The sequence below is a fragment of the Prionailurus viverrinus genome, chromosome A1, assembly GCF_022837055.1.
Source record: "Prionailurus viverrinus isolate Anna chromosome A1, UM_Priviv_1.0, whole genome shotgun sequence".
Taxonomy (NCBI): Eukaryota; Metazoa; Chordata; class Mammalia; order Carnivora; family Felidae; genus Prionailurus; species Prionailurus viverrinus.
This window is the reverse complement of record NC_062561.1, coordinates 141,339,047-141,363,541: the sequence shown is the minus strand read 5'-3', so window position 1 is coordinate 141,363,541 and position 24,495 is coordinate 141,339,047. Positions and strand designations below refer to the sequence as shown.

Sequence of the window (24,495 nt, the reverse complement as noted above, 5' to 3'; positions counted from 1 at the left end):
AAAGTAATCAAGAGTGGCAACAGGGGCAAAATAGTGTATTATTCTGGAGAAAGTTTAAATTCAGTCATCTTTTATACAACATTCAAATCTGTCACCACCTTCCTTTAAATGGTTGTCACTTTTGAGCGTGTGATATCACTCAATCTAAGAGAATGTCTGTTTTTTTTTTTAATCGAATTGTAATACTCTTTTGTGCTGCCAAGACCAATAATACATCAAAATTCCAGATAGTTGGCAAAGGATCCAGGAAAATATTTAGGAAACTTCTCCCTAATTAATTGATAGGTGTTCAGTAATACTTAGTCAAAGACAAACAGAAGCATCTAATATGCTCATAGTTGTGCCAGAGGGGCTGAAACTGATGGAATTTGTATTTCAGGGGGAAATATGAGTTGATTTCAACGTAAAGCAGTATATTAATGTAAGACTGAATTACAACTAAAATTAGAAGCTAATCTTCTATGGATAAAATCATACTGGGGGGAAGAGGGAAACAAATTGGGCAAAATTTTAAATCACTGTCTTGCAGATCAATCTAAACTGATACTATTCTTGTACAGGTTGTAACCAACTAAGATTTATTGTTTTCAGGAGTGCCTGGGTGGCTCAGTCGGTTAAGCGTCTGACTCTTGGTTTTGGCTCAGGTCAAGATCTCGCGGTTTCGTGTGTCAGGCTCTACGCTGGCAACACGGAGCCTATTTGGGATTCTCTCTCTCTCCCTCTTTCTCTGCCCTTCTCCCACTTGCACTGTCTCTGTCTCTCTCAAAATAAATAAACTTAAATGTTTTATTTTTTTCAAAAGATGGCTAGAGCAAGGAAACTCCAACATGTGGAATAAAAGATGCTCAAGTCATTAGTAACAAAAATGATGGCTAAAATTTCCATGAAAAGCTATTCAAGCCACCAATCTTTTAGTCCTTTTCAACTTTTTCCAGGAAGATTCAGCTTATGTTTATACCAAAGCTATTCTTCCCCCACATTTTAAATGCAGTCAAGCATATTGGTCTTTGCATTAGCATGCTTTCTCAATTTCTCCAAAGTTACCATAGCGACTCTAGATAATTTGGCCTTGGTAGGATTTTTTTTTTTACAAGGAGAAAAAGGTGAATCTAAACATCAAGGACTAAGTGTTCAACAAAAACATTATGCTACCAAATATTAAAACCAGTAAAAGTATGTTTCCTGCGGAAGTCACTGAAAATCTGTGAGAAACTCAAAATTAAGACTCAAGGTTAAAATGTACTTGAAATATGTCAAGCATCTAAAACACAGAAAAGATCAACTCCCACTCCCTTCCAGAAGCAAAAGAGACCAGGCTGTGCCTGATAGCATCCACCTGTTTTCTCACTGGAGCCTCGCCCAGGGCACAAAGCACATGAAGCACCAGTTAGGGAAGATCAGGAGACACTATATGCCCAGCCTGCTCTTATGCCCAGCTTGGACCTTTTTCCTACGACCACATGGATTTTTGACTCCCAATGGGTGCCTGTATTACACAGAAAGTCATTTCTATAAAAATGCCAAACAGTAGGACTTTAAGAACACCCACGCAAATGCAAAACGAGGTAGTTTTCACTAAAACAAAACGAAACAAGGAAAACTCAGATTTGTTTATTCCCTATTGCAGTTAAAAGGTAGCGAAGAAAAATTCTTTCCTTACACACGTCCATCAGAACCTACCGCTAATGTAACAGTATTTCAAAGCTATTGCAAACAGTGTTTTGCTGTACATGTCTGCGTGTTATTTAATCAATCTTGACATATCAAAAGATTCAGAACATTCCACACAAAGATAGTTACAGAGGAAGCATGATCATCCAGAGAACTGGATTCTGCTCTGAGCTCTGAAAATCAGTTGTCTTGCTTCTGCCCATCAGCAACCCTAACCTTGCAATGCTAAAAGGAAAGCAGAGATGGAGAAAACACTTTAAGGAATTAAAAACACTTGATGAGCCTGATGCATTGAGCCACTGCTTCACAAGGTGGAGAGGAGAGCTCACTCCATATTCTGATGTCTACCAGCGAGACTGGGGAACAACCCAGAAAGAAATGAGAATGCAGCACTCAGGTTTGGGAAGGGGAACATCTAGAAGATGGACAGAAGCCAGTTGGCATTCTAGACACTCCTCCCCATCTGACAGGGTTTCTAGAGCCACCTGTCACAACCTGCCCCTCCCACATCTGTAATGACAGCTGGACTAGATTATTCCTATAAACCAAAGGATGATGCTGGCACTTGGGCGAAGCACCCCCATAAGCCTTTATAGCACATAAAATTACATGCTGTATTTTGGGTTCTTTGAAGTTTCAGTTTGCTCTTTCTTTTGGGCTTAACTTAAATTTAGGTTTTAAATCAGGGCCCATCCAATGGAACATCTGGGGCCCACGCTGGAAGTCACTTTAGCGACCACACCTTTTAAAAGAACCTGCTGGAAAACATGTCCTGCAGAGCAACAGAAGAAACTATCATCGATGATAGTCTCTACCCTCAAAAAACTTGCACTCCTCATATCCCAAAGTCAGGCAGGCCTCTCCCTGATACCCACACTGCAGCCCCCTACTAATTTAATAATTGTAGAAGGTTTCACAGAAGGAAGGAAAAGCTTTGATTTTTGCCCATTCTGTGGCAACTCCTCGCAGGCCTTGGAGCAGCTAAGGAGTTGTCTATCAGGAGTCCTTCACCCAAACTCTCAGCTGTGCCTGACTGGTTGGGTGGGGGCAGGGGTAGAGAGAAGAGGCGTCGGGTTGAGCCTAAGGGGACACAAGAATGGAACTTGGGGAGAACAAGTGTACTCTCAACTTGTAAGGTAGCAGGTTGCTGAGGTGAGCCCAAATGAGCTTGATTTCAGGTTTATTTCAGAAAACGTGCTGTCCTGTAGTGCTGTCTGCACCTGCCTCAAAGAAATCCAATTTGCCTGCTGCCCGAGTCACCTCTAACAGCCAGGGACTGACTTCCAGGCCTGCTCAAGGTGAGAGGACAAAGGGTGGTTTTTAACCACCCTATTTTTCTGCCTACAAGAGATGGTGACCTATTCAGTAAGAGTTACATTGACAAGCTGGATTTTCTATGCCAACATTGGTCAAAGTTTTTCCTCAATGGATGCTCTACCATGGAAAGGTATCATTAATCCATGTGTGTGTTTCCCGGTTTAAAAAGCAATTTCCTAGTCTCCTCATGCTATGAAAGAGGGGCCTGTATCTGGTCCTGAATATACTGTTTACAGAAAGAAGATTCCCCTTCTGCGTTGTTCAGACGTGCTCATTCTTCCCTGTGTAAACCTACTCCACCTGTATTTCTGCTATACAGGAAGTAAATGTGCAAACAGAATCAATAAAAAGCAGCTGAAGGCACACATTCTTTGACTCTAATTAAGGTGGGATGCCTGATTCGCAGCTGTTCCGACCACTGAAAATGTTTTTCTAATCAACAGTGGAGTTTAAGAGGCATTTTATCTCATGTTTCAACTTTTTATAATATACACCAGTGTACTACTCAACTCTCAGCCTGCTTATCACAAGGTAACGTTAAGGAGGGAGGTGTGAAAGGTATTCCTGGACATGTCTAATAACTAAGAAGGCTGAGACACTGACATTGTGCTTTGCTCAAGGTCACTCAAATAGTAACGCAGCCAGAACTAGGGAAAAGAAATCAACTATAGTTCGTTCGCTAAGAACAACAAAATCAGCGTGTCGCCTCTGCACCTGACTTTCAGTCAAGGCCAAATCAGAACATTGAATCTGCTAATTTTATTTAGATAATGCTTCTCTGATAACAAAGAAGCTGTATTTTCTATTGTTTCTGCAGCTTTACACAAGGGACTGTCCTATGAATAAAATTTAGAGAATGTCTGCCTAGGTAGAAAAAGCATCCTTCTTGGCCTTTATAAAACAGTAGACACTTTTGTTTTTAGTCCCGGGAATTAAAATGTCGATATTGGGCCAACTTCCTTCCCATGTCTGTACTATCCACCTCCTCTCTTTCCATCATCACCTTTGTAAAAATCAAGCATTGTAGATACATCTTAATTTAACTCCATTATGCCTCAAGATAAGATGGCCAATTGTGTCATAGTCCATCATTAACTAGACCTTTATTAAGGAAGAGAAAAAGGTAAAAGCGACGTGGATTTGACGACATGCATTTGGCTGCTGGTCGGTAGGTGACTTCCTGATCACCACCTTATCAGCGTCCATTTTGGTTGCTGAACTGCATGAGTGAAGCGAGAAACCATCAGAGGCAGAGGATGAACTGGCTGTAACCCCCAGCCCTCCAACACCATCTCTTCTGCAAAGATGCAGGGGTATCATCCACTCACCCCTGAACACAGTGAAGTAGAAAAGGCGAATGCACTGCCTATCACTTACTATTTCCTTAAGAATCTTGGCAAGTTCATTTCTGTTCTAAATGTGAATGTGGGCTGGAAATTAAGAGAGAAGAAAAACTCAAGTTCACCTCACCGGTGAATTCTCCATTTCTCTTCTCTTAAAGGTTTACTTTGCTTCCAATGTACACAACACACATCTATCTCTGTACCTTTTCTCACGTTTGCTTGGCATGGTCAGAGGTTCCTGAGAGGCCCCCGCATAGACTAACGCATCAAGCATGTAGGGCCTGTGCTGACCTATGTGGTCACCCCTAGTCCCTTGGCTATTAAACACTTCAAGGGCAGCTAATCTGAATTGAGTTGTGCTGGAGGAAAAAAGACAGTATCACATCTCAATAGTTTTATACAATGATTATATATGGAAAGGATATTTTAAAGGACATACTTGAGTAAATAGAATTTATTAAAATTACCTGAACTTGTTTGTTGATTTGTTCATGTGGCTACTAGAAACCAGGTCACTCCTGCCTGACCCCCTCCCCCCATCCCCAACCGAGCCTACTTTCCCTTTGTTCTGTCTATATCCAGCCTGGGAGGCATATCAGGAACAAGAAAATAATATGCCATCTACCATTTTTGTGTGTTTCTCAAAAGACACACACATACACATACACACACACACAGGTCTATATCACATAAATGAATTTAGTTTTGTCTGATTTAGCCACTGGACTTCTGTGCATCTGCATTTATCATTTCAGTCTGCTGAACCTTTGCTAATCCATCCTTAAATATATCTTATTGATATATGTTAGACCGTAGGCAGTTCTGATCCACAAAAAGCCTATTTCAACTTATTGTGCAAAATGCATCATCAGGGGTGGGCAGGTCCTTTAGAATTCCTATCCCATTAGGCCATAGACACAGAGCAGCCACCAAAGTGCCCCACTAAAATGGAAAGATGGGGCACCTGGGTGGCTCAGTCAGTTAAGCGTCTGACTTCAGATCAGGTCATGATCTTGGGGTTTGTGAGTTTGAGCCCTCCGCCAGCGTGGAGCCTGCTTGGGATTCTCTTTCTCTCCCTCTCTGCCCCTCCCCCACTTGCATTCTCTCAAAATAAATACTTTTAAAAAATTAAAAAAAAAATAGAAAAGTGAACAGCACCCAGTCCTACACTATCCAAAACTGTGAGAGGCATGACACGGGTACCACTGAAGATCATGGGTAACAGAATATATATGGAATGTGAGTACTACCATTTTGGGACCACCATTTCCACAATAAAACGTCAAAGCAGTTGGCTGATCTGTGTTCCCCAAAGTGACCCACACAAATCAGAAGTGAACATCACCCATGATCAGCAAGAACTACTGAATGGAGAGAACTGGTGCCCCTCACAGGGTCCCTCTAGGCCACACTGGACAAGAAACTGCAGGCAGGACTTCGGAGATCACTGCACTTGCTCAGCCAAACCAACCCACATGCATTCTGTGCCAGGCTGTGTGTGAGTCACTGGAGGTACTGAGAGAAGAAGGTCTACCTTGAGGAGCTCCTTGATAGCTAGGAAAGGCCAACATGTACTAAGAATTATCATAAACTGTAGTAAGTGCAGTGGGAAAAGGACAAAGAGGGAAGGATTAACCACAGAAAGCCATCATAAGGGTAAGACAATTGCGGCCCTTTGTGTGAGGTACACACACAAGGAGGTACAGTTCGGTCCTGTAGGTGGTGTAGAGCCAGTAAAGATTTCAAGTAGGAAAGCCTTGATTAAACATGACTTGCTGGCTTCTTCCTGATCATACAATAAGCTCTCATTATGATCAACAAAAGCAAATGAATATTCTTCATCCACAGGATGCCCAGGGAACAGTGCCTAGTATTACCGCAGAGGCTTAAGATAGCAGATGCATGCCTGTTCAGCAGCAGGCTGAACCCTGCATCCGTCATGAATCAAGGGGTCATGACCAGCATTTTCGGAGAAAATGAATTAGGACAGAGCAGTAAATGTCAGGGCGTGTTGTAGGTATTAAAGGTGAAGTGTTGCTTTGTGAATCTTTGTTGTTTAGTTAGACACACATGCACACATCATCACACGGCTAGCTGGGGGCATGATATAAGCCTGTTTTACTCTGGGTCACAAGATTTTAAAGTTACTCGCTTCAAGTGTATGTCACAGTAACGAATTAGTAATGAAGTAGTAACTTAAGATCTCTAATGAGCCTGCCTATTGTCAAATCAATCTAACCTTGTTTTTGCAGTGGTTTTAGTCTCCTACGAAGGTCTGAAACAAGGGCTGACCCTTAAGCACACTTTTGGATACATTCATCTGTCTCACTGAGTCCTACTGAGCAGTCTTCCCACACATACCCTCAATCTACTAATTCCTTCTTAAGCTTTTTTTTTTTTAATTTTTTTTTCAACGTTTTTAATTTATTTTTGGGACAGAGAGAGACAGAGCATGAATGGGGGAGGGGCAGAGAGAGAGAGGGAGACACAGAATCAGAAACAGGCTCCAGGCTCTGAGCCATCAGCCCATAGCCTGACGCGGGGTTCGAACTCACGGACCGTGAGATCGTGACCTGGCTGAAGCCGGACGCTTAACCGACTGCACCACCCAGGCGCCCCTTAAGCTTTTTTTTTAAAGTTTATTTATTTTTGACAGAGAAAGAGAGAGAGAGAGAGAGAGAGAGAGAGAGAGAGAGAGAAAAACATGAGTGGGGGAGGGGCAGAGAGAGAGAGACACAGAATCCGAAGCAGGTTCCAGGCTCCAAGCTGTCAGCACAGAACCTAACGTGGAGCTTGAACTCACAAACTGAGAGATCATGACCTGGGCCGAAGTCAGGACACTTAACCCACTGAGCCACCCAGACGCCCCTCTACTAATTCCTTCTGATGTGCCTCTGGAACTCTTGACCTGTTTTAAAAATGTAATACTCTTATATTCTCAACTTTTTGTTTACACTTTCCCCACCTGCTTGTCTTAATGGCATTCTGACTTTTCCTTTGTGATACTACTTCCCACAAACCAGGGCTGTTTGCTTCCCAAATTTCCTTAACTCACAGAACCAGGGAAGAAAGGGTTATTTATCACCATTACAGCTAAACTGACTTTTGCCCAGGCCAGGCCCTAACACCTCTATTCCAAGACCTCTGCCTCCACCTCACGTCTGTTTCACTTCCTAACCTCATCACTCATCTCCTGACCTCCAAGATTTTTTCTTGCCACAATCACTGTGTTCCTCCCATGCTCATCTCTGCTTGGCGGCTTCAAGAAGGTGGGGGCCCTTGGGAAAACCCAAAGCACAGCTGGAAGACTCCCTCCTTCATCGAAAGGTTTCTCCTCCATTGCACTTGAGCTACACAAAGGCCCCATCTTGGACCTGAACTATCCGGAAATACTTCACCTTTAATATCTAGGCTTCCAAATCTCCAGAGCTTTTCATTTACCCACTTCTCCACTTGTCATTCTTACAAGCCTTCCCTTTCACCCACATCATAATAGGCAGTTCCTTGACTCTCCCTGTACCCCACTTCATCCTGGCTTCATGAGCTTCCTTACCAAGATGGGACCTCAAGGCCATCCAATGTCAACGATGCTCACCCAGTGGCTCCTGTTCCTTTGACTTTCTCAGAGCCAACATGCCAATCCCTGAACCCAGTTGCCCCACTCATGTCCTCTCATTTTGTTGGCAAAATTCGCATGAACATGCTGACCGGCCCCATGAGAAAAACTCAAGAGCCAACCAAAGTTCTAAAAACTGCCCAGGCTTTGTACCCAACCCTGGCTGATGTACTATCACTTTTTCTACAGAAGCTGTTTTCATTCCTCCATCATTCTCACGACAGCACAGGACACCCTCAATACTCTTCCTCTCCCACTCTGGTCACAAAGCAAGGGGAATCTGTGTTCATCTTAGCTGGGATGGGAAAGCCAGAGCTGTTGAGATACATGCTGGTCTCTTCTCTCTTCAGAGAGTGATTCTCAAACTTCACTGAGCATAAACATTTACCTGAGCCATTTGTTAAAATGCAGACGCCAGAGCTCCACTTCCTAGAGATGGACTTTGAGGGTCTGGAGTGAACCTGAGAAGCCTGTATTTGCACAAGTGCCCTTGTGATCCCCATGCAGTAGGTAACTGAATCTGAGCATCACTGTCCAAAGTCACTTTCTCACTTAGATGATGTAGCTGCCTCAGCTTTTGCCCTGTGAAATCCTTGAGCAAGGAACTTCTGTATTATATATTACTTGAAAGGAAATAAAGTCAAGGACCATCTGAGCCAATCGAGACTAAATGAGGAGAGTATGGAAATAACTAGAACTCAATTCGTGAATTCCTGTTCTAGCACCTAAACAGGTTCAAGTTTCACAGGAAAAATATAAGATAAATGACAAAAAAGTATGCTATGAATTCAGTATATAGCTGAGAGAGAACCCGAACTGAATTTATTAAACAGCCTAAATTAAATATATTTATTATTGTGTATTTTCACCATTGAGCCTTCTACTAATGCTTTTTCTAATCAACAGGACTTGGAATCATGGGACAAAAGAGCAGTTGTCAAACAGCCAGGAGACTCTATCCTAATCCCAAATCTCCCAGTAACTCCATCATGGGTTGGTGAATTGATGAAATTCTCTGACACTCAATGTCCCCATATACATATGGAGATTTGCACTCAGCTAGAGGATAACAAAACTGTTCAGACCAAAAAAAGCAATGGCAGACTATTTTACATTCTACAAACGAAAGATATGGAAAAAATCACTGTAGAACTTTCTACAATTGTTTTCCCCCACCAGCCCTCCTTAGAATTCCCCTAAGGCCTCAAATAATGACACTGTTTTATGAATTATAAGCATCACAGCATGAGGCAGCATCTGGTGGGGAGGTTCCTACAGGAAGGAAGAGACCTCAGTGGTATTTGCTATTTGTACCCTTTTGATGTTTCAACCACAAGGCACAGCATTCTTTCAAGCCAGTTTTAGTTGTGGCAGAACCCAAAAGGCAATTGATAGATTGAATGTAGAATCCAGACCCAACCAAGAACAAAGATGCACCAAAAGGAAATAAAGTCTACATCACTGAAAAGTGCAAATTCCTACTAAAACTTCAAGAAGGCTACTAGAAAACAGACAGACGAGACAAGAAAGGGAGGGTGAATACAAGGTAAATTCTTCCCAGAACTACTATACGTACTAGTTAAAAGAAAACAGAAACATGGGCGCCTGGGTGGCTCAGTCAAGTTGAGTGTCTGACTCTTGCTTTTGGCTTAGGTCACATCCCAGGGTTGTGGGATGGAGCACCGTGTCAGGCTCTGGGCTATGCACAGAGCTTGCTTATGATTCTCTCTCTCCCCTCCCTCTCTTTCTCTCTCTCTCTCTCTCTCCCCCTCCCTCCCTCTGCCCATTTCCCACTCACTCTCACACTCTAAAAAAATAAATAAATCTTGGGGCACCTGGGTGGCTCAGTCGGTTGAGTGTCCGACTTCAGCTCAGGTCATGATCTCGTGGTTTGTGGGTTTGAGCCCTGCGTCGGGCTCTGTGCTGACAGCTCAGAGCCTGAAGCCTGCTTCGGATTCTGTGTCTCCCTCTCTCTCTGCCCCTCCCCACTCACACTCTATCTGTCTCTCAAAAATGAATAAATGTAAAAAAAAAATTTTAAGTAAATAAATCTTTAAAACAAAGCAAAAGAAAACAGAAACAAGCAAGTAAGCAACAGAAAAGATTGAAAAAAAAAGGGAAAGAAAATCAAGAAAGACAACGGATGGTCATATTGTGCTAAGTCCACCAAAGCTCAAGCAGTGAAAACTGATCGAGACCTAGAACAAAGCTAGTCTATCTAGAACCTAAAAGCCAGGACCACCAATGAGAGTTGTGGAGGGGAGGTGGGTGGGGTGATGGGCTAAATGGGTGATGGAAATTAAGGAGAGCACTTGCTGGGATGAGCACTGGGTATCATATGCAAGGGATGAATCACTAAACTCTACTCTTGAAACCAATACTACACTATATGTTATCTAACTTGAATTTAAATTAAAAAAAAATAATGACATGACTAAAGCACATTAAGAAATAAGGAAAAGATGGGAATGCAAGCTGGTGCAGCCACTCTGGAAAACAGTATGGAGGTTCCTCAAAAAACTAAAAATAGAGCTACCCTACGACCCAGCAACTGCACTACTAGGCATTTATCCACAGGATAAAAGGGGCACAGGCACCCCCATGTTTATAGCTGCACTATCAACAATAGCCAAAGTATGGAAAGAGCCCAAATGTCCATTGAAGGATGAATGGATAAAGAAGATATGGTATGTTTGTGTATATACACACACACACACACACACACACACACACACACACACACACACACAATGGAGTATTACTCAGCAGTCAAAAAGAATGAAATCTTGCCATTTGCAACTACTAGGATGGAACTGGAGGGTATTATGCTAAGCGAAATTAGTCAGAGAAAGACAAACATCATATGACTTCACACATAGGAGGACTTTAAGAGACAAAACAGATGAACATAAGGGAAGGGACACAAAAATAATATAAAAACAGGGGGACAAAGCATAAGAGACTCATAAATATGGAGAACAAACTGAGGGTTACGGGAGGGGTTGTGGGAGGGGGGATGGGCTAAGTGGGTACGGGGCACTAATGAATCTACTCCTGAAATCATTGTTGCACTATATGCTAACTAATTTGGATGTAAATTTTAAAAAATAAAAATGGAAAAAAAAAAAAAAAGAAAAGCAAGTAACACAAGGGAAAAAAAAAGAAGGAAAAGAGACTGTGTTAGTTTTTAAGCAATTGGCTATGAAATCAGAAGGAGCTGGGTTGGAATATTATTTATCTGTCTGTTGGCTGTGACCTTGGAAAAATTCCTTAGGTTTTTCCAGGACTTGTTTTTGCCATCTATAAGATGGGAATAACCCTGTGTAAGTTGAATGCTTTGGGCCCTGTGTGTGTCTGGTGAGTGGACCCTCACTTGGTAACCCTTGGAGTAAAGTATGTTTGAGATCATGGAAAATTCCTAACCTCTCCCAGCTCTCCAACTTCAAAGAGCTTGAAAGACTAATATAAACTTTGGGATCAAATATCAGTTGCTCAATTTCTCTTTGGCTAGAGAGGATTAATATTGATTATTTGTATTTAAAAATACCGGCACGCTAAAGAGTTAAGCTTTGATTTGTGGGCTCACACCTGATTGGCATCTGCCCAATACATCCCCAAGGCTAGGACACAAAATATGTGAAACTAAAGAAGTCTCTCAACTATGTGTTCCAACCCCAGGCTTGCCTGATGGAGACCATACAACATGTGTGTCTGAGTCAGGTTAGTGATGCCTGGATCCTCCCCAACGCATCTGACTTCCCAACCTCCTTTGTCCCTCAAATATAGTTCCCTGTGAAACTGTATGGCTTCTCCCTTTATGTCCTTAACAAATGTCCCTTCTACTGCAGCTCCACAGAACCATCCCTGGTTACCACACAGCTGGACCTCAGCATCAACATTTCCTCTGAGGACCTAGCTGCAAGCAGCATGCCCTGGAAGGCTGGGCTGCCTGCCATGGAGACACCACCTCAAGAGCACCTCTTGGGGTGCCTGGGTGGCTCAGCTGTTTTTAGCCTGTGCTCAGGTCGTGATCCAAGAGTCATGGGATCAAGTCCTGTGCTGGGCTCTGTGCTAAGCGTGAAGACTGCTCAAGAATGTTTCTCTTTCTCTCTCTCTCCCCCCACCCCCCACCCGTTATGTACTCTTTGTGTTTAAAAAAAAAAAAAAAAAGACCACGTCTCATCTTATCCTCTTGTCTGTGGTTATCCCCTGATGGCTAACCCTGATGACTAGTTCTCCTCGGAGGTTACTCTGTCTGCCTACTGTGGATACGTACCTTAGGGGGACAAGCCCCAGGATGTCAAAAAGGTCCTCGACCTGTGGCATATGGCTCTCAAAGCAAGCTGACTGGTAAGCAAATCCAAACAGGACACTCCTGGAAGGCAGGCCCTCCCCTTACCCAGGAGCCAGACCCTGAAAAGGGTCCCCGCTCTCGACTCAGCTGTGCCCCTTGCCCCACCAGCCTGTCAGCCACTGCATGGAGCGACCCCACACTTTCTTGTTCCCTGGGACACAGAGGAGTGATCAGAGCCAGGGAGAGAACAAGGAGGAAGGGGGAAATGCAGAATCACCATAGAAGAATAAAAACTATTTATGTTTTGAAAATGCAATTAAGAATTCCTTAATATTTGATTAACATTTTGTAGAGAGCAACAACATGTCCCTTAATGGGTTGATGACCAAGGAAGATATTTCCTTCTAGATTCCTACTTTCTATTAGCATCGCTTATGAGCAAGCCATAGGCAGCATCTTTAGGAAAACAGTGAGGTCCAAGCCTGTAGAAGAAATCCAATGGATTCTCTAAAGCACTCCCCAGTCATAAGATTCTTTTTCTTAAAGAAATCACAAATATTCAGGGTTAAGCAAACCCATATTCATGGCCCTCACTTGCTTAAACATTTGAAGCATTTCTCCTTTCAAGTATGATTCTCTACCTCTCTACTAGGTAAGGCCAGAACCTGATCTAATCAATGAGCTGTCTTTTTGGTGTCTGAGTTGTAAGCACTGACACAAAAGGAATCACACCGTGTTTTTGTTTCTTTTCCAGAGCACATATGAAACTGCCTCGGAGTCACTAATACAAAGAACAGCTTGGCTCACATAAAGAGCTCTTTGAAGATAATATTTCTAAACAAGCCCATCACCAAGGGAAGGCTTTTTTGCTCTGTTTACTTTCCGAGGTAGGACAGAAAAAGTAAGCATGCCAGATTTGTAGTGTTTTCCCCTTCCTTAAAAAAGAAATATATCAGGAACTTCCTTGGGAAACATACAACAGCAGCCCCATTCATAACTATTTGCTCAACTATAATTTGCAAATTCCCTCTCCTTCTCTTGCCAACATGCCCCCTCCCATTCCCTGCTCTTCCTAAGAGCTCTAGTCTGATTTCCCTTCCTCGATCCAGACTTTCCCAAAGAGAACTCTCCATCTTAGATTTTTTTCACAGTTGCCCTACAAAACTAAAGAAATGAAGTTCTTAAAAGGGAATTATTTTCATTATTCAAAGATATTTTGCAGAAGTTAATATGAAATCTACTCAGCAGAAGAAATTCTTTTTTAGGAAATTAACTCCTTTAATTTAAAGGGTGGGATTTCTGGCATCAGAGAGAAACTTTCAAAGCCCATAGGAGTAGCAGACTTGTCTGAACGGTCCCATTTCAGCAAAATCCCTACAGCAAAGAAATGATCAAGACAGTCTCCCGGGCCCACCTGAAAAGAAAACTTAAAAGTCCATTTAGTATTATTTAAAATGGCAGAGGAATGAAAAGCTTAGTCCCAAATAGTTCACAATTCAAGATTATAGGGGCACCTGGTAGCTCATTCAGTGAAACGTCTGACAGCATAGAACCTGCTTGGGTTTCTCTCTCCTCTCTCTCTGCCCTTCCCTTGCGCACATGCACACACAGTCTCTCCCTCTCAAATAAATACATTTCAAAAAAAAATCTTTTTAAACTATCCAGGCATAAATAACCTTAATACCATAATCATTTACACCAAGACACCATCCAATTTCTGATCTGGTCTCTGACATTAATAAAGAGGATCCTGCCCTCTTTTCTGGGGTCAATTGCAAAAGGATATATATATATACCCTGTAGAAGGCAGCTTGTAATCACCCTGGTGATTCCTGCCTTCTAGAATTCATGCCCTTCTAGAATCTCCTCCCCTTGAAACACATGCTGGATTTACTAACTTGATTCTAATGACTGCAATACAGCAAACTATGGGACAGCACTTCTGAGAATGGGTTACAAAAGGGCTCTGGCTTCCAACTTACTGGCCCTTTCTTGTTTGCTCACTGAGGAAAGCCAGCTCCCATATTGGGAGCTGCCCACAGAGAGGCCCATATGTCAAGGAGCTGAGGGAAGCCTGTGGCCAACAGCAACGAGGGAATGGGGTCCTCAGTCCAAACGTCCGTCAGGAACTGAATCCTGCCAACACCATGACCGAGCTTGGAAGATCTGTTCTGCTTGGACCCTAGGAGGACTGAAGCTTTATGACAGACTGAATGCCACAGGACTCAGTTAAACTAGAATCAGATTCCTGACTTTGAAAAGCTGTGAGATAAATGTTCTTTGTTTTAAGCTGCTAAGTTTTAGAGTAATTAATTACACAGTCATGGATAACTAGTACACATAGTTATGTGCACTCCCAACAGAATTATGATTGGCTCTTTGTGACGTCATGTAAACCTGTTAGCCTGTGGATAAACACAGGATCAAGAGCCACTTTATTTTTTTTAATTTTTTTTTAACGTTTATTTATTTTTGAGACAGAGAGAGACAGAGCATGAACAGGGGAAGGGCAGAGAGAGAGGGAGACACAGAATCTGAAACGGGTTCCAGGCTCTGAGCTGTCAGCACAGAGCCCGACGCGGGGCTCAAACTCATGGACCGTGAGATCATGACCTGAGCCGAAGTCGGACTCCCAACCGACTGAGCCACCCAGGCGCCCCAAGAGCCACTTTATAAAGCAACTATCTTTTTTGGTCTTAAAAAAATGCCTTTCGTATTTTCCCTGGTCATTAATATTAGTATTTTGAGACTTAATTAGTAAGTCCATATGCCCAGATGTTGTAATTTTATCAGCTATGAGCAATAATTTCAGCTACAAGTCGTCTTAATAATACAGATTATCTCTTCCTCTCTTCGTTCATTCAGTCATTTATTCATTCACTGAAAAATACTCTATGCCCTTCTCTGGGTCACCTCTACTTCCCTGTGGTATCAAACTGTCTCGGATTCCCAGCTTCATAACCCACTGGGTCACATAAATGGCAGGAAGAACTTGTACCATCTAACTACAACATAGAATTCTCCACTGAGACAAAGACTAAATTTTACTTTAGGCTGGCAGTCCTGGCACACCATGTAGAATCTTGTCCACCACGAATCTAATTCACATCCTACTTGTTACCTCCAGGCAAACTAAAACACACAGAAAAAACAACGAATCATCATTAGTGAACAAATGATAGTAGGCCAATACCAGCATTAAGTAATTCATTCAACTATGTGACAGATATGATGTCATGTTATAATAGGGGTAGTTGACCTAGATGGGCCATGCCAAAGAAGGACTCCCTGAAAAAGGGAGTTAAAATCTAAAGACAGTAGAGCCTGAATAGATACACAGGAGAAGGGAATAGCACATGCAGAGGTCCTATGGAAAAGGGGTCAATGTGGCTGGAAAAAGAGCAATAAGGAAGGGGGCACAATATGAAACTGGAGCAGCTGTAAGAACTGGACCATACAAAGCTCATGAGGCCTTGTAAGAGTCTGGTCTTTATTCTATGAGAATTGCAATAACACTGAGTGGTTTTCAATGGGGCTGGCCAGAACAGATGAGAATTTTGAAGAAATTCATTTGACTATGATACAGATGATAAAGGATTAAAGGGGCAAGAGGGTTGAGGAAACCAGTCAGAGAGCACTGCAGTAATCTAGCAAGAGAAGTGAGAAGGCTTCACGAGGTTCGTGGTGGGATAGAGAGGTGAACATAGAAGAGATATTTAGGAGAATGATGAGCTGGAAACAGGGAGATACTCCCGCACACACATACAGAAAGATCAAAAGAGCAAATGTAAGTGAAGGACAGAATTTTAAACTCATGAGTAAAAGCATTAACTGAACAGTTTCTGTGAGCACATTATTAGTTGCCTGATCTCCATCCCCCAAAGTGACCCTACCGCACCAGTTTAAGCATGGTGGGTGCTCAAGAAACTATAAAATCAACAGTGTTTAGAACCCATGTATCTTAGGCATACATTCTATGCTCATTTTATCTACTGAATACCGCTTAATCTTATTTAACAGGTTTACTAAGCACTTCTCCAAGTTGGTCTGGTCAAAGGAACTTTTCTTTGTAATGGCTTTAATAAGGTACAGCTTATATACCATACATTTACCCTTTTAAAGTCTGCAATTGAGTGATTTTCAGTACAGAGTTATGCAACCATCGCCACAATCAATTTTAGAACACTTTTGTTCCTACAATAACTATACAATAATCAGTCACTCTCCATCCCCTCTATTCTCCCAGGCCTAGGCAGCCAATGGTCTACCATCTGTCTCCATGGACTGGCCTTTTCTGGACACTTCATATATATGGAATTATATAATAAGTGGCTTTTTGTGTCTGCCTTCCTTCCCTCAGTATATTTTCAGCGTCCACTCAGGTTGAAGTCTGTATCAGTATATTAATTCACTTTTTTGAAAGGTTTTCTTTTTAGTAATCTCTTCACCCAACGTGGGACTCCAACTTACAACCCCAAGATTAAGAGCTGCACACTCAGCCAAATGAGCCAGAACATTAGTTATAATTGATTAGCCTACACGAACCTACATTTGCTATAACTGATGAACCTATCATAATCATCCAAATTCCACAGTTTACATAATGGTTCACTGTTGGTTTTGGACAAATGTATAATGACATTTATCATTGTGGTGTCATACAGAGTATTTTCACTACACTAAAAACTCTCTGTGCTCTATCTGTTCATCCTCCGTTCCCAACTGCTGATATTTTTACTGTCTCCATAGTTTTGCCTTTGCTAGAAAGTCATAGTTGGAATCGTATAGGATGCAGCCTTTTCAGATTGGCTTTTCTTTGCTGTATGCATTTAAGGTTCCTGTACCTCTTTTCATGGCTTGATAGCTCATTTTTTTTAGCAAAGAATAATATTCCACTGTCTGGATATGCCACAGGGTATTTATTCATTTACCTACTGAAGGACATCATGGTCACATCCAACTTTTGCCTATTATTAAAAAAGTCTTTTGACATCCATACACAAGTTTTTTGTGTGGACCTAAGACTTCACTCCATCAGTTAAATAATAAGAGCACAACTACTGGATAGCATGATAAGAGTATGCTTGGTTTTTTTAACAAACTGCAAGTGACTATACCACTTTGCATTTCCATGAGCAATGAGAGTTCCAGTTGCTCCAAACCCTCACAGCATTTGGTGTTGCCAGCGTTTCATATTTTGACCATTCTGATAATTGTACAGTGGTATCTTTATTTTGCACTTCCTTGATGACACATGACGTGGAGCATCTTTTCCTATGCTTATTTGCCATCTGTGTATCTTCTTCAGAGATGTGGCTGTTAAGGTTTTTAGCCTATTCTTTAGTTTTAAGAGTTTTTAAATATCTTATATAGCAGTTCTGTATCAGACAGGTCTTTTACAAATATTTTATACCAGCCTGTGGACTGTCTTCTCATCTTCTTGACACTGCCTTTTGTGAAGCAGAAAGTTTTAATTTTAATGAAATCCAGCTTACTCACTTTTTTTCTTTCATGCCATTGGTGCTCTATCTTAAAAGTCACTGCTATACTGAATTTCATCTAAGTTTTCTCCTTTGTTATCTTTTTTTTTAATGTTTATTTGAAGAGAGAGAGAGAGAGAGAAAGGCAGAAAGAGAGTGACAGAGAATCCCAAGCAGGCTTTGCACTGTCAGCACAGAGCCTGATGTGGGATTTGATCCCACTGATTGGGAGATCATGACCTAAGCCGAAATCAAGATCTGACACTTAAATGACTGAACCACCCAAGCACACCCTCCTTTGTTATCTTTTAAAAGTTTCACAGTTTTTCTTTTTATAGGTAGGTGTGATCCATTTGAGGTATTTTTTTGTGAAGGGTATAATGGTATACTTTGTGACGAGTACAACGTGTAAACTCTAGATTCACTTTTTACATGTCCAGTTTCAGCACCATTTGGTGATGGTGAAAAGGCCATCTTTGCTCCATTGTATTGGTTTGCTCCTTTGTCAAAGGTCAATTGACTATACTTTTAGGGTGTATTTCTGGGTTCTCTATTCTCTTTCACTGATCTATGTGCCTAATGTTTCACCAATGCCACTCTCTTGATCACTGCAACTTTGTATTAAATTTGAAGTCTGGTAGTGTCAGTCCTCCAACTTTGTTCTCCTTCAATATTGTGTTGGCAATTCTAGGTCTTTTTCTTTTTTCTTTTTTTTAAACATTTTTTAATGCTTATTTATGAGAGAGAGAGAGGAAGGGAGGAAGGGAGAGAGAGAGAATGAACCCAAGTGGGGAAGGGACAGAGCAAGAGAGGGCCACAAAATCTGAAGCAGGCTCCAGACTCTGAACTGTCAGCACAGAGCCCAATGCAGGCTCAAACTCATGAGCCATGAGATCATGACCTGAGCCGAAGTCAGATGCTTAACCAACTGAGCCACCCAGGTGCCCCTAGGTCTTTGGCTTCTCAGTATAAACTTTAGAATCAGGTTGTCAATATGCAAAAAATAACTTGAGATTTTGACTGACACTGCATTGAATCTATAGATCAAGTTGGGAAGAAGTGACATTTTAGCAATACTGTCTTCCTATCTATGAATATGGAATATCTATCCACTTATTTAGTTCTTTCTTCTAGTTCATCAAAGTTTTATAGTTTTCCTCATATACATTTTGTGCATATTTTATTAAATTTATACCTAAATAATTCATTTGAGTGCTAATGTAAATGGAACTGTGTTCTTAATTTCAAATTCCACGTGTTCATTGCTGACATATAGGAAAGCAATAGACTTTTACATATAATCTTGTATCTTGCTATAATTGCTTATTAGTTCCAATTTTTTTTTTAATTTTTTTTTTCAACATTTATTTATTTTTGGGACAGAGAGAGACAGAGCATGAACGGGGGAGGGGCAGAGAGAGAGGGAGACACAGAATCAGAAACAGGCTCCAGGCTCTGAGCCATCAGCCCAGAGCCTGACGCGGGGCTCGAACTCACGGACCGCGAGATAGTGACCTGGCTGAAGTCGGACACTTAACCGACTGCGCCACCCAGGCGCCCCAGTTCCAATTTTTAAAAAATTCTTACAGAGTTTTAAAATAGTCAATCATGTCATCTATGAATAAACCCAGTTTTGTTTCTTCCTTTTCAATCTGTATTTTCTTTTTTTAATTATATTAACTAGAACTTCCAGTTCAAAGTTGAAAAAGGAGTGGTGAGAAGGAAGGTCTTTGCCTTGTATCTTAATGGGAAAGCTTGGAATTTCTCACCATTAAATATGATGTTTGCTTTTAGCATGTTTTTTGTTCACTGTCTTTCTCAAACTGAGGGTGTTCCCCCCCTTGATTCCTAGTTAACTAAGAATTTTTTTCTTGAATAAGTTTGGATTTTGTTAAGTGCCTTTTCTGCACTGATACAGTGACATATCATGTAATTTTTCTTACTTAGCCTGTTGATGTGATAGATCACATTAAATGATTTTCAAATATGAAACAAGCTTTGCATACCTGGGATAAATCTCACTTGGTTGTGATTTATACAGTACTTTTTATACACTGTTGAATGTGATTTGCTAATATCATTTTTTATAGATGAATAGTATTTCATGGTAGGGATATATCGCATTTCATTTACTCATCAGTAGATGGACATTTGGGTTGTTTCCACCTTTTGCTCCCATGAGTAATACTTCAATGACCATTTGTGTGCAGGTTTTCTGCATGCACACAGGTTTTCAGGTTTCTTTGGCATATATCTGGTAGTGGAATTGTTGGTTCATATGGTAATTCCATATTTAATTTTTTTAAGTAGCTGCCAGAATGTTTTACATTTTTTGAAATTTTATTTTACAGAGTGTGTGCAAGTGGGGGAGAGAGGCAGAGGGAGAGAGAGCATCTTAAACGGGCTCCATGCTCAGTGCAGAACCCGATAGGGGACTTGATCCCATGACCCTAGCATCATAACCCGAGCCAAAATTAAGAGTAGACACTCAACAAATTGAACCACCTAGGCGACCCTAGAATGTTATAAAAAGTAGCTGCTCCATTTTGTAATTCAACAAGCACCTTCCCTCATCCTTGCAAACACTTGATATTGTTGGTCTTTTCTATTCTAACTATTCCAGTGTGAGGTAGTATCTCACTGTGGTTTTGCTTTGCATTTCCCTAACAACTGATGTTAACCCCCTGTCCTATTCTGGTGCATGTGTATCTTATTTGGTGAAATGTCACCATTACTTACCCCCAAATCACATGTATTTATACCTGTTTTCTTTTAGGAGTTTTGTAGTTGTGGTTCTCACATTTCGATTAGATTATGCATGGGATAGGGATCCAAATTCATTTTTATGCTTGACTATTTCCAGTTGCCCAAGATTATTTGTTAAAAGATGTTTTTCCCATTAAAATGTCTTGATCGATTTTTGAATTACACTAAACTTGCATTCCCGGGATAAATCCCACTTAGTGGTATATGATACTTTATGTTGCTGGACTTGGTTTGCTAGTATTTTGTTGAGGATTTTTTTATTTGTACTCATAAGGCATGTAGGTCTATCATTTTTTTGAGGTATCTTTGTCTGCTTTTGGTATCAAAGGAAAAATGGGTCTTAGTAGAATGGGTTGCGAAGTGTTCCCTCCTCTTACATGTTTTTTGAAAAGCAGGCAATTTTTCGCTAACTTTACCTTTTTACTTGTTCTAAGTCTATTCTGATTGTTAATTTATTTTTGAGTCAGTTTTGATAGTTTATGTCTTTCTAGGTATTTGTCCATTTCATTTAGGTTATCCTACATATATTTGTTGGCATAGTAGTACATCACCCTTTTTATTTCTGTTAGTAGTGATATCTCCTCTGAATGATGTAGCTTTTAAATGGTTTATTATTAATTATCACAAATCTTGAAATTAATAAAGCCAAAGTTAAAGATGTAACAGACTATTACAATTTTGAGTTTTCAAAAATTCTGAATTAAAAGAACATACAAACACATCCTTCCAGTTCTTACCTCTGGAACCAAAAAGAGGCACAACAACAGAACCTACACATTTTTAGTTTAAGTACACCCAATCAGTTCTGAGCTGAACTAGAGACAGATCCTGGCTAAGCTTACACATTCTAAGTTTACCAGTTAGTAGAAACTCAGTATTTTTAAGCCAACCATACTCACATGAACACCTGCACATGCATGCACTATAATAAACCCAATATGACAAATTCTTAAGGCATTAGCATTGTAAAAGAATCATGTACCAAACCCTCTGAATTTTTTGGACAGAGACTAATTCACCCTTTCATTTATTTCTTGAGTTTAGGACCATCAGAATTCTGTGTACTATGCTTTCTGAAATCATGGCTCACATATTAATATGTATCTATTAACGGCCACATTTTTACAGACTCCACTTCCAAAAATCAGGTTCCCTAAAAGTCACCAAAAATGTTCAGATGTTAATAAGATTCATAAATACATATTACACCTAATCTCTTCTTGTAAAATAAACTAATAAAGTCATCTTAGAGGAAAAGTTGTATATTTCATAGTCTTTTCTTTCAATGAAACTATTCTTAGGAAACTTTCTTCAAAAAACCTGGGCTAATTGTTACTCTGACTTCTCTAAAACAAAATTCAACTACAAAGGTTTGAAAACACTGTGACAAGCTGTCAAGCTGTATTGATACATTCAATACATTCAGGAGAAAACTATACTTATCACCATACACCTAACAGGCACTATTAAGTTTACAGAACACTTTTGCCTTTTATATTTTAGGTGATTTTTAGAGCAGGGGCAGGGGTGGGAATCATGAGGTAGGGCAGGTGGCACTAACATCCTTTTTATTTATTTTTTTTAATTCATGCATTTTTTAAAGTAGTATTTAAATCTAGCTGTACATTAGAAACTCCTAGATTTTTTTTTTTATTTTGAGAGAGACAGAATGCAAGTGGGAGAAGGGCAGAGAGTGAGGGAGAGAGACAGAATCCCAAGCAGGTTCCACACCGTCAGTGAAGAGCCCACTGTGGGGCTTGAACTCATGAACCGCGAGATCATGACCTGAACTGATGTCGGACACTTAACCGACTGAGTCACCCCGCCACCCCTAATTTACGCATTTTATTTTATGACACAACAAAAACTCATTACTGTGCTAACATGTTTATCATCCCATTACAGAGGAGACAAAACCGAAGTTCCCACAGGTTAAACAATGTGGCCAAGGTCACACAGCTCCTAAGTGGTAATGCTGGGACCAGGAAATCCAGTCAGCTGACCTCTCCCCAGTAGGACACTGCTTCTCATTTAGAAAATTAAGAGGCAAAAATTTAGAACTCAACATGTGTGTAAGGAGAAAGTTTCTCGTTACTCTTCCTAAACTTTTTCTTTGAAAGCATGTTTATTTGGAATATTTATGAGCCACTCTCCGTATCTAACTTTATTATCAACAACTTGACTAAAAGCCTGTTTTTAATAATCTTAGGCTGATATTGAGTCTTCAGTGACCTGCCACCTGTCAACTTCACATATTTTAGAATCTTTAAAAGTATTCTTCAGAGCTTAGAGCTACGAGACACTGTTAAATTATTAAACAACCCTGAGAAATCCCCTTTCAAGTGATTCTGAGGCCAAATTAGTTCATGTGTCACTGAATTCTCTTCCACCCAGCACTTGATAAAAAGCCTCATTCCTCCAGCTCTGTAGACAGCTACTTAACAGTGATTAGAGATCATTAACACCAACGACCATTACCCCAATGTTTATTTCTATATACTTAACAAAGCTAGAACATACCATCTGTCCAAGGAATGATACTGTTACTCAATCACAGCACAAAGCACTAAATCAGAATGTAATTCATGGCATATGGGCATTGGAGTATTCACCCAGCACAGGACAAAGTTCTTGTGGTTCCTCCGATACAGAGGCCTAAGGGCAAATTAGTTTATCTTCACTTTCTCCTCAGAGAACCCAATGTTTAAATGGAGATTGCAGTCATAAACCTACTCTCTAGCTTAGTGACCGATGGACTTCAGTTCAAAATGATACTGTCCTATACAGTATTTATAATTACTGGCATTTGGGGTGACAAAAATATCTGAGGAAGCTCTGGGGAAAAGGAAGTTCAAGTACACTCATCATGATGAGCACCGAGTAATGTACAGAATTGCTCAATCACTATACTGCACACCTGAAACTAACTGTATGTTAACAAAACTGGAATTAAAATTAAAAACTTAAAAAAAAAAGAAGTTGATTTAAGTCTTTGCTGTGCCCTCACTTCCAAATAAGTGAAATGAGGAATTTGAAATAATCTGCAATTGGCCCAGAGATTTCCTGGGAGAACGTAAGCAAGAAAAAGAAATAGTTGCCTCCCCTCCTAGGGCCTTGACCCTGGCTGTGGCAGCAACTTTTTCTCAATTCCGCCTGACCATTTACAAAAATACAGGTGGTTCTTCTCCACTTACACTGCTACCAATAAGACTGCAAATGAGTGGTTAAAAGTATGTATCCCAGGGGCACCTGGGTGGCTCAGTTGGTTGAGCGTCCGCCTTTGGCTCAGGTCATGATTTCACGGTTCCTGAGTTCAAGCCCTACATCGGACCCTCTGCGGTTGGCACAGAGCCCATGTCAGATCCTCTGTTTCCTTTCTCTCTGCCCCCCCCCTCCAAAATAAGTAATAAAACATTTTTTAAAAAGTATAGTATCCCAAAGTTTATCCAGGAGAAGGTACACAGACTGCATTGGGATCTTACCTTTTGGCTTCCTCTAGATGGCACAGATATTCATAAGCAATGTTCTGCCTCCTCCTCTCATCCATCTCCTCTGCAGAGAGCCTTTCATCATCCACAATAGCTAGAAATAGAGGAAAGCATCACATTACTTTTAAGGGTAGTGTTCATCAAATAAACACTTGAGACAACAACCCGAAAAAACACAGGCAATTCAACAATGAACACTAAGAGACAGGGATATTTAAACATCAGAAAACTCCTTCTGAGAACTCCTTCCAGGCAGTTCTGTGTGCCAGGACCACAACACCACATTTTAGGTTGGAGTGCTTCTGCTCTCCACCTTCCCTCTGCCCTGGAAAGCCATTCTCCCACCTCCGTGTCTTACATCTTCTCAAGCAAAATTCTGTAGATCTGCAAGTCAGGATCCATCTACCTTCCTCAGCACTTTGGTTCACCTTTTTATTACATCACTCATCACAGAAGCTCAGTCACATCTCCCCCTACGAAATGGGAATTCCTTGCAGGAAAAGACTCTTAACTCATCTGC

General features: G+C 40.9%; 1 protein-coding gene across 2 annotated transcripts in view; it reads right to left on the bottom strand.

The window, feature by feature from the left end:
- The window catches only part of IQGAP2 (IQ motif containing GTPase activating protein 2), a 298,358-nt gene that overhangs the window by 225,247 nt on the left and 48,616 nt on the right, over nt 1-24,495 (bottom strand). For both annotated transcript variants that reach the window (XM_047859837.1, XM_047859848.1), the window contains exon 2: nt 23,970-24,069. In XM_047859837.1, the coding sequence (XP_047715793.1) occupies nt 23,970-24,069 (100 nt within the window). The remainder of the gene's footprint in view (nt 1-23,969; nt 24,070-24,495) is intronic.